Here is a 14,950-nt window from a genome sequence, read left to right on the forward strand (position 1 = left end):
GTCATTTACCAGATAGAGGGGGTCGCCTGTATCCCTGCACTATTTACGTTCATCAAGCGTCTTGGTGATTGTCATTGTGCAGGATAAACTAAAAATAATGGTTGTTCTGTAGGTACTTAATGACAATTCCCTAATGACATCAATGCTGATTGTCAATTTTGATAATTCAATTTGTCGTATAATTCGTACAATATAGCTCAACATTGGAATGGAAGTGACGACGCCCCTAAACGCACAAATGACGTTCACTAAAACCAGAGTTTTTGACGGAAATGCATCGAACTCGAAAGTTGTCTATTATCTCCACCATTACTTCAATGCAATTTTATCATAATTTAACAGGTTTGATTTTTTAACCCTATAATTGACTGCTTAATTCTTATTACTTACTCCACTTGTATCCCCTTTTCATAGAGTCTGGGAAAATTATAATGGGTCATGAATAACATTTAAATTAGCAAAACTGTTTTAAGTATTACTGCAAACCAAGTTGGTGTTTTCCATGGAGTTATCTGCTCTTGGTCAAGGTATCTAAACTTTTGTCTGTTCTATTGTCCCATTGAATAAATAAAATAGCTATTGTTCTCATTGTAGTTTATTTACTGAAACCTTCAAATTTCTTCTAAGTGAAATTCATCACTCATTGATCGATTTATGTAAGTGATATAACCATAAAATAAGATAATGCTGTCATACTGAATGGTGAATCTCGACTATAAAAGGATGGACCACAGAATATACTATATGTATTGAACTACACAATGTATACATATTTATAACTTACTTGTAAGTTCTATTTGTTCATCATCAATTGCACTTGAATCACTACTATCTGAAATTTAAAAAAAAAAATGAGTTTGTCATCAAATTTCTATCAGTCCTTTGAATTGAATACATTTTTTTTCATTTGTAACCGAATATCTATTTACAATAATTACACATTATGAAAGGTTGTTATATCTGGACTAACAATATGTTTAGCTCCAACTTACCACATAACTTATACAGCAGCATTCACATTTACTTCATTTGGTAAAAGGCATCAATTATGTTTTTGTATGAGAACATGTTTTCTTGAACTAGAATTTCAAGTTAAATTGACCCTACAAATATTTTAACCTGTTGGAGACATCATTGTTAAATAATTTAAAAGTTGTAAGACAATGCTATTTAAAAAAAAATCTAGTATTAAACAAATCTTCGAATGTTTGTGAAATAAGCTTTTATCTACATCATTTGGTCAATAGTGGATAGTGGGTGGGCTTATTATTGATATAATTCTCATTTGAATGCTGATGTAGTAACAATACATATGAAGAGAAATTTTCATAAAAATGTTCTCAGATACAATTTGGAGAAAAAGTGTACCTATCCATTTTTCTAATAAAATTGAGAATGAAAACGTATAATGTGTCAAACAGTCCAAGGCCATCAAAGGGTTTTCAACACAGCAAGAACCCCCCCCCCCCATCAGAGGCAGGCTTCTGCTCTGCTTATATTTCAGTATTTTAAGGGCTTGGCTTTCCTAAGAATAATTCTTTAGTGACTGTTAAAATCTTGAGAATTCTGAATCAATTGTGGAGTTGAATTGTCGTAATCTGAGCAAAAACTACCAACATACTAACACAGTATCTTAGGGTTGGTGTTAATCATTGGCGGATCTAGAAATTTTCTTAAGTGGGGGCACACTGGCTGCCTAAGAGTCTTAAGTGGGGGCACACTGGCTGCCTAAGAGGGGGCCCACTCCCGTCATGCTTCAGTGATTCCCTATATAATCAACCAAATTGTTTTCTCAGAAGGGGGGGCCCTGCTCCCCTAAATCCACCTCTGTTGATTGGTTGTATTTTTCAAATAAACATACCAACAGACTCACCTGATTTTTCAGCATCTATTGGGGGAAGGGGGTTAGTATTTTGAGCTAGACAGTCCAATTAACTCACCTGAGTTTTCAGAATCTATAGGGGAGCTGAATGTTGGTGATGTACTGTGACTAGTAGCTGCTAATATAATCACAACAATTAAGCACACAATAAAAATGATAATACAAAGCTATAAAGCACAATTTTCAACAACAGCAATAAAATATGAAAACAACATTAATTATCCTTCATTCCTATCTACATAAAGAGCTAAATAGTCAGGGTTGCATTCTAAACACATTTGATCTTCTGCAGCTTGCACAATTATGAAAAAACACAAATTAGCTCTCAATAATAATATCAAAATAATATCAAAACAAGTGTCCACATGCACATGTCTTGCATGCTTAACTGATCAAGATTGAATTTATATGTTGAAAGTATTTAAGATAAAGGTTTATTTTCGATTCCTCAGCTAAATAAAAAAAGTTACAGTTTGAGTGCTTTTTCCTATAAAAAGTCAGCCCTTTAAGAACACCGTTTTGATTACCATTCTCTTAATTTTCATAGATTTTGACGAAACATCTTTTTAAAAGAACAACTTTATTATGAGCAAAATATTTATTTTACCTCTGGAGCTGAAAATTAATTATGGCAGCTTTTTCCTATGTCAATTTTGATTTTACAATTGTGAAAGCATGGCAAAAGAAGACCATTTAACCTGATGCAATTAATAGAAAAAAATAAATATATTCCTCCTGGATGTTCATATAAGTTTTTTTTATATTTACATACTACTACAAAACATATAAAGCAATTAAAGGATTTTTATTTAAGCAAATGAAAAAAAAACCTACATAACAGCAGTAAGATTAGGTACAATTTGACACGTTTTAAATCTAAACTTACTGTCAGTAACACCATCACTGAAAGCTGGTAATCCACGGGCTTTCTGGAAAAAAATAAAGAGCTGGAAACTAGATATTCATACCATAGAAAATTTAATTGAATTCACACACTTTAACATACATCATTTATTATGTCTGGACATTTGAATATGGTATGTCTCTCATTGATTGTTGACTCTACACAATCATATTAATATCATGTTTTATTTAAATTAACACACAACTTTAACTTAAAATTACAGAAATAGTACAAATTGATTTTCTATTATTTACAAATTCAAAGCATCTTGGAATAAAGATAATCCACAATGAAACTAGAATTTTTTTAATCAATTTTAAGCCAGTATAAAAATATTTATGAAGTGTTTACCTCTTTTAATCTTTCTCTTTTCCTTATCCTTATTCTTTGTTTTAGCTCTTGTATTTCCTCGTCAGAATCCTCTTCCTCGTTTTCCCGATTCTGATGTGGTGAAATAATATGGTTCCATTTCATTTGTTCTATGGCTGCAATCAATGCTTCTGATATACTGAAGTGTGCATTTTCCTAAAATATACATTTGTTGATACATAAAAACGTTCCATCATTACTAATTATTAACTGCTATAAGATGTTGTAGAAGTTGTCAGGGTTCAATAGTACTAGAGAAAAGTGTGATGAAATTATTTGTTGGATCAACAGTCAAAGTGATTGCAAATATATCCCACTTCTAGATAGGAGTTACATGTATAATACTATTAAATCACAAATTAATGCAATGATTTTATAATTGAGAAAAATGTGACAGGGTTATATTGATTAATCGCAATAATTTAAACTCGCATTTTGGAATTTTTTATATGAATAAAACATGATTTTTCTCAATATCGCAAGAAGTAAACTGCATTTTAGTCGGAAATGATGCCTTTTTGCTGCTCTTTGTAATACTTGTGACAGGTGGGATCTGAGTCTATGAAGAATTGTATCCACATATACACAAAATCTGATACATTTGTACATAAACAATATTAAAATTAATTTCGCCATAAAACTAGACAGACACTGAAGCAGTAATGAACTGAAAAATCTTCCAATATATAAATTCACCTGTCCATACTGGCATTCAATGTGTTTGCAATGTTGTTGAAAAGAAAATTCTAACATATTTACTTTCTTGTTAAAAGAACCATAAAAAGTTTAAAAAAGATTTTAGAAATTTCATGAATTCATAGTTCTTAAAATTATTAGCAATTGGTAAAACTAGTATTTTTTATAAATCTTTCTGAAGATTTATATTTCCAAAGAACAATTTCCAAAGATACATGTACACACAATGTTTAAACTTAGTAATTATAATAAATAGTAAAGACAAATTCCTCACACTAGATCAAAAGTTTTATCTAATTCATGTTTTAAAATATTATCTTGTGTATTCCAACTTACTTTATCTAGATTGGCACAAGTATGGAAGTCCTGCGTTGAGAGATAATGGATGAGTGACTGCCCTTGAGCTGGTTTACCCATGTATCCTTCTGGTGAGGTTGGGGAGTTTACATCTGTTCCTAAATACATTTCTATAATTAGAATTCATATATACCATTTAAATTTGAAGGTTTGAGAAATATTTAAAACAATGAAATCTTTTTGACTTCAATCACTGGTAAGATATCTGTGCAATACAATTCAGGCTAATCTACAGTTGGATCATTGGTATAGATACTTGGTGATTAAAATTGTGTTTTGATTGTTTCATCGGATTCCTCTTCTTTAGCATACTGTAAATTCAGAAATTATTGCTTGCATTTATTATTGTGATTTTGTCATATTAAACTTTAACGCGATTTTAATTTTTACGATTTTGAGAAAAATCAAGTTCAATTCATATAAAATATTTCAAAATGCGAGTTAAAATTATTGCGTTTACTACTCTGTCGCATTTTTCGCAATAATAAAAACCTCGCAATAATTTCTGAATTTAGAGTATACACAAATCTCATTTTATTTGTATCTGTTATATTTAAAATCTGAATTGAATAAAAAAAAATTGTTGTTTATTTCAAAATAATGTATGATCATTTAGATTACGTTTGAGAATATTTTTCTTAATATATACTGGTTTATGCCCATGGAGAAATAAGTAAAAATCTAACTGGGCATATGACTTCTTTGATAAGAAAAATTTTCTGGACATTTTTGCCTCTACGCTCATTATTCATACAGAGCGCCCCTATCTCTGGACCATTAAATTCCTCGCTGAGAAGGAATAAATGATTAAAATTTAAATCTTCCAAAAATACCTGAATCTATTTCTGGTGCTCCTACAATATCTTCACTGTGTTTTCTCATTGTTCTCTGTGGTTTTGTTATTGCATTGAGCCATGTCATATCTGACCTTGACCTTTTATGACCTTTCTTTGTTCCTTTTGAAGTTCTCATTACAACATTCCTTTTTTCTTCAGTCAATGTTTCTGAATCAGAGAAAATTTCATCTGGTCTACCACTGTAAGTTTTTTCAGAAGTCCCAATAGGGTCAGGGGTCAAAGACTTTTTAACAGAAGACAGTGTTGATTTGCTTGGCAACTTTCCTTTAGTTTGATCTTCAGATGAACTTTCTTTAGATTCTGCTTTATGTTCTGTCATGGAAACATGAGATAGTGGATCTTCTGTTTGGTTGTCATAGAAACTAAATCCTGTTTCGGGAGAATCAGTTGGAGAATCAGAGCCAGATTTTCGTAAAACAGTTCTTAAGGCATCTCTTGCCAACATCTTTGCTTCTACTGGAGAGGCACTACCTATAAGTGTAAATTGAAGAATATTCATATAATAAAAATTAATCAATTTTAACTGATAGAAATACAATGTACCGTGTGACCATTTATGCCATGTTTAATTAATTTGTTGGTTTATGGATTTTTAATAGGTCATTCACTTGAAAATAAGAAAAAACAAGAATATGTCCCCAGTACATGAATGTCCCACTCGCACTATCATTTTCTATGTTCAGTGGACCGTGAAATTGGGGTAAACCCTCTAATTTGGCATTAAAATTAAAAAGATCATATCATAAGGAACATGTATACTAAGTTTGAAGACTATTGGACTTCAACTTCATCAAAAACTACCTTGACCAAAAACTTTAACCTGAAGCGGGACAGACGGACGAAAGAACAGACGGACAGACGGACGGACGGACAGACGGACGAACGGACGCACAGACCAGAAAACATAATGCCCCTCTACTATCGTAGGTGGGGCATAAAAACGTGTCTTAAGACATGAATATGTATAAAATAAATATAAATTTCAGCTTACTAATACATTTGTAATGTTTTTACTAGGCTATTTTGTAATCATTTCTCAAATTTTGTTTCCAATTATTATTACTCAGCTTTTTAACCATAATACATTACAGCATCAAAACTTAAAAATTTCAAAACCTGTCTACAATAAGGAATCTACTTTTAATTAATTGTTTGTTAAAAAGTCATGGCAGGAAAATATGTTTTCAGATGCTTGATTTACAACCTCTAATTTAATTTATCGGTAGAATGTTTGAATTATAAAATTGAAATGCATACCAACACTGACAGGTATAGCATGCTCATCTGACAAGGAAAGAACACTCTCCTGTCTTGGAGATGCAAAACGTGGTGCAAGTGCCAAAGCCTCATGGTGACTAGAACCCCTTCTCATAACTGGCATTGATTCACTTCTCTTCACATCTGGTTTTCGTCTTCCACTTAACTTAAAAAAAAGAAAGCATATGATTGAATGAAAAATGATTTATAGCATATTGTAAATTTGAAAATTATCATAAGTATTGGATGAATTTATTATTGTGATTTTTTTTTTAAATGGACAAAATGGTGAGATTACTTATTGCGATTTCTTGAAAATCTGCGTTAAGATATATATGTATCAGATATCAGAATGTGAGTTCTTAATATGAGGCAGGCATAACCTGTGAATGGGGACGAAGTCTGTATGTATTATTTTTTTAATTCAATCACGTTGATAAAAGAAACCGAAATACCGTACGTAACGTTCCCGATTTTGATTCTGTTGTTAGGGAATATTAGCTGTGACGTTCTTTAAGTTATGACGTCATATTCGATGTAAACAAAAGAAACGCTTTCATCAGGTAACGTTTTTTCATATCAAACAATTATTAAAATTGAATTTGTATTGAGATCCAATCTCTTATTTTACTAGACTGATAAATATAAATTTTTTCAAAGTCTCATGCAAACAAGACAGATATCTGCGCAAAAGCGGAGAAAACCGGAACAGGAAGTAGATTTGAAAAAAAGTTAATGATTTTGAGTTCATTAGTAGAATGAAAAATTCGGGAAATTTTCCCGATTTATTTTTTTTTTTTTTTTTTTATTGATTTTTCTACCGTAATTGGGGACTTCGTCCCCATATTATTGCTATACCCACCCAGTCCCATTATTCACATTAATAAAAACCTTGCAATAATTTCAGAATTCACAGTATATCTGTTCAGGGATGAAAATCAACTTATTTATAGTCTAGTCTGTCTACAGAATCAATCTAAACAAATTGCAACAGAAAAGATTTTTTATATATCATATGAGATTATCATAGCACATTACAGTTAAAAAAGTCTAACAAAATCGTACGGTCGGAAATCGGTGAAAATTGAAAATAAAAATATCGGTGATGTGCCTGCCGATTCATGTCAGAAATGGTCCGCCATATTGACAAAGGGAGAAGACTCTTACATATGTGAATTTATAGAAACCAACTGAGAAGCAGATATCACTGAAAGAATCGCTTACATAAATTTATATTATTATAAAAGTATGCTGGTAAGTGTTTTTTTAACATACACTTATGTTTTACGTGTATTTACATATTCAAAAATGCGTCAAGAAATGAATTAGACATACGAAAGTTCTTGACGCAGGTCAAACGACAAAGATCACTATATTTTTGTTATTTCAAAGAAAATAAATAAAATCAACTACCTTTACATAAAATCAATTAAATTTAAACTAATAAAGTCCTAAATATAGCAATAAAAATAATTTAAAGGGACGTAGTAAGACTCGTCCCTAACGAAAACAAAAAAGTATGGAACGCCAAATTAACAAAAATGGACAGTAAAAATTGCAATTTTGTCGATTTTGATCTAATTACTATAGCCAAAGCATTTATTCTTATCTTCTATTGCATTTTCTTCAAGTAAATAATTTTAAATAATTGTTTCCTTCCTTTTTAAATGAATTATTGTCGAAAATAACTATTTTGTAATTTTATTTCAGCTTTCACTTGACGAAACCTAGCATCATGATTTTATTGGAGCTAACCACAGTCACTGTGCTAATTGTTAAGCACACGGATAATTTCTAAATCAGGTACTATATTATATTTTTCTGCATTGCCTATTTTATTGAAATTATTTTATCACAGTCGAGTCAAAAATATTTGATTGTGTATCTTGTTCTATCAAAAGTCAATTGAAACCAAATTCAAAATGAATGGTCAACTAAACAAATGTACGGAATAGGTTACAATAAACCACAATCGAAAATTTCCAAGAATGGGAATTTTAACATAGTATACTTTTTTTAATGCTTTACAATAAAATTGTACTTAAGTTCAAGATGCTCGTTTCTGTGTGTACTTCGTATAGTTTGTCTTGTTTGTCTTAATGTCCTTTTCGTTTTCTCGGACGCAATTTAAGCCTATTGATTCAACTTTTCTTGTCACCCTTTTTGGCACTTTTCAAATGATTCATTATCTTCAGTAGTGCTAGAATCCATAAGATGTTGAGAAATGGACAAATGAATTACAGTGTATAGACACACTAAAAAAGAAACATCACACGGACAAGAAAACATTATTCATTAAGAGTCGATGTTGTTTATTCTTGTTGTTCTGAATAATATTTTAATGTGTTTTGATATGTTATATGACATATACTATAATGATTAAATATGTAACAACAAATGATTTGTGTACTATTTTTTTTCAGCTACATCTATACTATGGAGAAATGTATTGTGTGCCTAAAAGATGACCACCCAACAACACTGATCAAATTGCGACAAAAAGGTTGTCTTGGAATCATCAAAGCTAGCCAGGAAAGAGGAGACTGTTTGTCCGCATTAGAGGGTAATTTTGTCCATCAACTCTGCAGGAAAACATATACCAATCCAAATGACATAAAGAAATACAAAAAAGAAAAACTTGTTCTGAGAGAAATTCATACAAATACTCCAAAATTACGATCAAAGTCCCATTTTGATTTTAAACATCATTGTTTATTCTGTGGAAATGAAGCAACAGACTCCAAGAAAAAAGACAAAAATGTAATTCAGGTTCGAACTGATGATTTTGAGAGTCGCATACAAGATGCTTGTGATCTTCGGAATGATGATTGGGCAGCCGAGGTTCGCGGGAGACTGGAGAGCGTAAGCGACCTCCATGCAGCGGATGCTGTTTATCACCAGGCATGTAGTGTAAACTTCCGCACGTGCAAAAACACTCCTGTATTCCGTTCTCCCATATCACCAGACGCAAAGCCTGAAAACAAAAGAGGAAGGCCAGCTTTGCAAGAAGACGGCTTCTACAAAACAGTCGACTTCCTTAAACATCATGACGACGAACAGATTTCCATATCAGATCTTGTTGAAAAAATGGACGAGATGTGTGATGGGAATGCTTATAGTCAGATGTATTTAAAGAAAAGATTGAAGCAACATTTTGGAGACGAAATCATTATTACAGACATACCAGGTAGAAAAAGTGTTGTAACTTTACGTGAAACCGTAACTTGTATTCTTCAGGACTATTACCAGAGACCAAGCAATTTAAATCCAGATGACGAAAAGAGAGCTTTGATCAGAGCAGCTGCCAAACTGATAAAAAGCGACATCCGATCTGTAGATACCACAAAGTCTATCTATCCAACTCCAGCCAACATCGCATCAGTTGATAATAATCTATCATACTTACCCGAAAGCCTGCTGTTATTTCTTTCTAACATATTTTCTGAGATAGACCCATCGGTGAAAATAGCTTCCATAGGACAAGCAGTAATGCAAGCCTCACGACCTCGAGCACTTATAACACCGCTTCAACTCGGTCTAGGAGTACAGGTGCATCACAACTTCGCTTCACGATTTCTTGTGTCCACATTGAACAGCTTAGGATTTTGTTCCTCATACTATGAAGTCCAGAAGTTTGAATCAAGTGCTGCAGCTGTACAAGGAGTTGATCTTCCAGGCGATATAAGCAGCAGCTTTGTACAATTTGTAGCAGATAACGTTGACCACAACACAAGAACGATAGATGGCCTCAACACTTTTCATGGCATGGGCATAATAGCTGGAATTACGCCTGGTACGAAGAGAACACAACCCATTCCTAGAATAGCTTTTTCTACTGATGAAATAAAGGCATTAGCAAAGATAGAGATCAAATATTACAAACCTCAATCAGATCGTATGGCTGAATTAAGTTATGCTGAGTTGAAAAACCTAAACACACTGGATAAGACTTTCCGTCTTGACCTGCTGTCGGTTATTATTTGGCCTTTAAAGTATCCAATACCAATGTGGTCTGGCTTCATGCAGATGGTTCAGACGGGAGACTACCCAGGAAAATCATCAGTTTCATTCCTACCTATGATAGATTTGAATGCTTCGGACATGACATGTATTTATTCTACATTGAACTTCGTCGCCAACCAAGCAAAGCGTTATGACATAACAGCGATCTTGACTTTTGATCAACCTCTGTATTGGAAAGCCTTATCAATTGTTGAAAACGAAAATCCAGGAAGCACCTTGAAGTCTATGGTTTTACGATTAGGACCATTCCACACAGAGATGAGCTTCCTTGGCTCAATAGGGAATCTTATGAGTAATACTGGTTTGAAAGAGATGTTAGAACTCATATACGCTCCGAATGCCGTCACGCATATCCTTAGCGGAAAAGCTGTAGCTAGAGCGTTTAGAGGTCACATGTTGGTGGATACAGCACTTTATTGTTTGTTGATTGCAGATATATTTAATATTGACGTATCTAAACTTTTGGAAGAACCCAATTCAACCTTTGAAACAACTGACATGAAGGAAATTGATGAATTATATTCTCAATTATCCTCTGGAGAGCTGTCAGCTTCAGAAGCGGGTGAATCAGATGTCTTGAAAAACCTAGAAGCAACGGTCCATAGAAAACAGGAAATTTTAAAGCAAAGTCGTACAGCAAAGTTGTGGCTGCAGTATTCAGAAATGGTCCAGGTTTTAAGACAATTTATCAAAGCAGAGAGAACCGGTAACTGGCCTCTTCATTTGCAAAGCATCCAAGAAATGTTGCCTTTTTTGGCAGCATCTGGACATAATCTGTACACGAAAACAGCATACGTCTACTTAATGACAATGCAATCTTTAGACGAAGACCATCCTGATGTTTATGCTAGTTTCATCAATGGGAATCATGTCATCAGACGCAGCAATAGGTACTGGGCTGGAATATCTTCAGATTTATTTATAGAGCAAGTTCTAATGAGAAGTGTGAAAACAGCGGGTGGATTAACGAGAGGACGAGGAATGACTGAAAGCCAGCGTTCACTTTGGCTTATGTCCATGCCAGCATGTGCTGAGATCAATCAAGCTATGCAGGATTTGTCCGGAGTAGGATACTTTTCTAGTGAACAACACAAAGACGAAACACATGCAAGACAAAAGAAGGACACTAATGACATTCAAACTCTTCTCACGTTCTTGAAAAGTCGTAATCCATTCATTGATTCAGAGGTAGACCGTTCACTACGAAACATTGAGACAGGAGTAGTAGCTGATAAAACCGTGAATGTGGATGATGCCAAAAAGGTTGGGACTTCCATTCTACAAGAACTAGTAGGAAAGAACATAGCTGACCACACGTTTAGGAGAAAGAAACAAGCCATTACGCTAGGCAACAAAGTTCAGGCAAAACTTGACGGCGAACCTCTTAGAATCGATTCACAGCTCCTTTTTCAGAGATGCACCACTGCGGCACATGGTATTTTCGAAGATATTTCAGAGATATTTCAATTTGAATTATGTGGAGTTCCTTCGTCAATATTTGAAACCACTGGCCTTCCAAGAGAGCCTCAAAAATCAACCCTTGCCGAATATATGTGGAATTTGATTGGACTTAAACCAAAAGCACCAACTGAAACCCACTTTGTACTTGATGGTGGTTCTCTTATACACCGTTTGCCATGGGCAAAAGGAGCTACAGTTGACACCATATGTATGACTTACTTCAATTATGTTAACAATCACTATACAGATGCAACTGTTGTGTTTGACGGATATCCATCAGTTCCAACTACAAAAGACGTAACTCATTTCAGACGTACTAAAGGAATCATATCTCCAAAAGTCAATTTTAACAATGCCACACCAATCAAAACAAAAAAAGACGAATTTCTTTCAAATTCAGAAAATAAACAGCACTTTATCAATACCCTTGGAGAAAAACTTAAAGACGGACATGTTCAAGTTATCCATGCAGAAGATGATTGCTGATCTCAAGATTGTGCTTACAGCAATAGAAAAGTCGAAACAACATACAACTACCGTCATAGGAGAGGACACTGACCTACTCATACTGCTCTGTTATCATTCAAAAGATGCCATAAACAAGATTTACTTCAAATCAGAAGCCAAGCAAAACACTCACAAAATAAAGATTTGGGACATAACAGAGACAAGGAGAAAAATTGGACCACTTGTTTGCAATATTTTGCCATTCATACACGCCTTTAGCGGATGCGACACAACATCTCGTATTTTTGGTCAAGGCAAGGGCACTGTTTTTAAGAAAATAAGTACTAACATTAAATTACAAGATCATGCAGCTGTCTTTTGCCAGGAGTCCAATGTTGAGAGAATTCATAAAGCAGGTGAACAAATATTTGTTGCATTATATTGAGGGTTACTAGATGTTGAAACATTAGATATGCTGCGTTACAGAATATTTGCCTCAAAAGTTTGCGTTGGAAATATATATGTACAAGTGCACACTCTCCCACCAACATCTGATGCTGCTAAGCTACATTGCATAAGGGTTTATCATCAAACGCAAGTTTGGATTGGGAAAGGTGATAAATTAGATCCAAAGGACTGGGGTTGGCATGTTGAGGACAATAAATTGCTTCCAATTAGAGCATTACTACCACCGGCTCCCGAAAAGCTTCTTAGGATAATTAGATGTAATTGCAAATTGAATTGTGACACAAAACGATGCTTATGTCGTAAACACGGAATAGACTGTTCCCCAGCATGTGGGGAATGTCGTGGAATGAATTGTTCCAATACAAGTAACATTACAGAAGCCGATGAACTTGACGATAGGTGAATGCATCAATATGCATGTACATTGCAGAGACATTTAACCATACGTTAGGGAGACTTATATCAAAATTGTCTGTTTTTTTTGTTAATTTGAAACAAAATCAAATATTTTCAATGATAGATTTTTCAGAAACTGTATTTACCATTCTTATACTTTTTGATGATAACGAAAGTAACCAAGTTAAAACAAAGTAAACAATTATTGAACAGTTTAGGCAATTTATAATATTAAATTTAATGTCTTTACTATAAAGCTGCCTTCAAAGTAAAACGTTTGAAAACAGCCATATATGAATCTCAAATATATCGATTTTTTTGCATTTTTTCGTGATTTTATCATTAAAAGGGATAATTCTACCAATAAGTTCTTACTCTGGATTGTAAATTTTACTTCGGAAATGTTCTTTGTAGTTGTTTTAGTCATCTTAATTCGTTTTTGACATTTGTCTGGCTAACGTAGTGCTAAAATTCCGATTTTTTAATTTTTTCACAATTTTCATCGATTTTTTGTTAAAATTAATGTTTTTAGCCCAAAAATGGGGATTTCCGATCGTACGATTTTTCTAGACTTTTAATATATGATTGCGTCATGCTTTGGTATTACAAAACTGTTGAAACCATTTCTGTTGCAATTTGTTTAGATTTATGCATTATTTGCCGTAGACAGACTAGACTATTAGCAACATAACCTGATTTATATCATGTTTTCTCCATTTTTGTTTGAAGATTGATTAAAACAACTACACATATTTAATAAAATCAAAATATGAAACTGTAAACCTGATGAACAAAAATATATACTGAAGAAAACATACCAGATTGACATCTAGTTCTGCCAAAAGGGTAACTTTGTTCTGTTCTACTGCTTGTAGACATAGGCACATAGAATGGAAGTACTCTTTAGTATTTAGGAAACTGTAATCTGAAATTAAAATAGTAAAATTAGGTGAAAATTCATAAAATAATAGGTAAAAAACAGGACATATTTCTTCACATCTTTATATTTTTGTCATTATCACCTCTTCAATAATAAAGGGCCAGGAAATTTGAAAGTGAGTGATGTATAAAAACTTGAATATGGTACCTGAGGAGATGAATAATCAAAAGAGACCTTAAAAATAGACAAATCAAACAAAGGTCAACTTTGCTTGATGGATTTGGAACTTTACTTTTTTTAATACTTTCTAAATTTGTGAACAAAAATACAAGAAATCTCACTTAATAGAGTATCATAATAATTTATTGCAAAGAAGGTCACCTGTCATAATATTAGAAATTCCAGAAAAAAAATTATCAATTATTGTACTCATAATATGCATTTTTATATTGTGTACAAACCAAAATAAAACTGGTTTAAATGTTCTCTGTTGTGTACTAGAGTCTGTAGTTGAGCTGTAAGATTGTGCTCTCTCAAACCTTCCTCGACCCATACATGACCTTTATCAATTCCCTGTGTGGTGTGGGCTAATCTAATGATTTTATCAATAGATGGAGACTGGATAGGATTCAGTCTCTTAAGTCCATGTACAAAGGGCCAGAAATCCACCTGACTTCCAAACTTTCCCTGAAAAAATTGTTTTACAAGTTACTTATACAATGTGGCTAAACTGGTTATAAATTAACTTTATAATTGATAAAACAATTCATAAAATGTTTTTCATGAAAGTAAAAAGGATTGTTAAATTTTGCTTTAATCATAGAATCACAAACAAAACAGAAACAAATTTCTGAACCAACACAGTCATTCATACTGTTTTCATTTTTTTTTTTTATAGTAATAGCCTAACACAATATTAGTTGATGTTAGTGGATTGTGTACTAAACCCTCAA

At 33.1% G+C, this 14,950-nt stretch overlaps 2 protein-coding genes across 5 annotated transcripts in view; one reads left to right on the plus strand and one right to left on the minus strand.

Moving 5' to 3' along the window:
• LOC139517700 (run domain Beclin-1-interacting and cysteine-rich domain-containing protein-like) overlaps nt 1–14,950 on the minus strand; it is a 33,551-nt gene that overhangs the window by 12,549 nt on the left and 6,052 nt on the right. The window contains exons 3-11 of one of the 4 annotated variants that reach the window (XM_071309008.1): nt 14,459–14,684; nt 13,936–14,042; nt 6,323–6,488; nt 5,042–5,536; nt 4,188–4,306; nt 3,138–3,311; nt 2,769–2,811; nt 1,941–1,997; nt 785–832 (exon numbers count right to left, since the gene is read on the minus strand). In XM_071309008.1, coding sequence (XP_071165109.1) covers nt 785–832; nt 1,941–1,997; nt 2,769–2,811; nt 3,138–3,311; nt 4,188–4,306; nt 5,042–5,536; nt 6,323–6,488; nt 13,936–14,042; nt 14,459–14,684 — 1,435 coding nt within the window. Of the gene's footprint in view, nt 1–784; nt 833–1,940; nt 2,001–2,768; nt 2,812–3,137; nt 3,312–4,187; nt 4,319–5,041; nt 5,537–6,322; nt 6,489–13,935; nt 14,043–14,458; nt 14,685–14,950 lie in introns of all 4 variants that reach the window. The other 3 variants (XM_071309006.1, XM_071309005.1, XM_071309004.1) reach the window with 3 other exon arrangements.
• Nucleotides 8,052–12,292, plus strand: LOC139518180 (uncharacterized). Its single transcript, XM_071309868.1, has 2 exons — nt 8,052–8,125; nt 8,746–12,292. Exon 2 carries the CDS (start codon nt 8,759–8,761, stop codon nt 12,290–12,292), a length of 3,534 nt encoding a protein of 1,177 aa, XP_071165969.1. The 5' UTR covers nt 8,052–8,125; nt 8,746–8,758.

The sequence above is a fragment of the Mytilus edulis genome, chromosome 3 (assembly GCF_963676685.1).
Source record: "Mytilus edulis chromosome 3, xbMytEdul2.2, whole genome shotgun sequence".
In the NCBI taxonomy this organism is placed as follows: domain Eukaryota; kingdom Metazoa; phylum Mollusca; class Bivalvia; order Mytilida; family Mytilidae; genus Mytilus; species Mytilus edulis.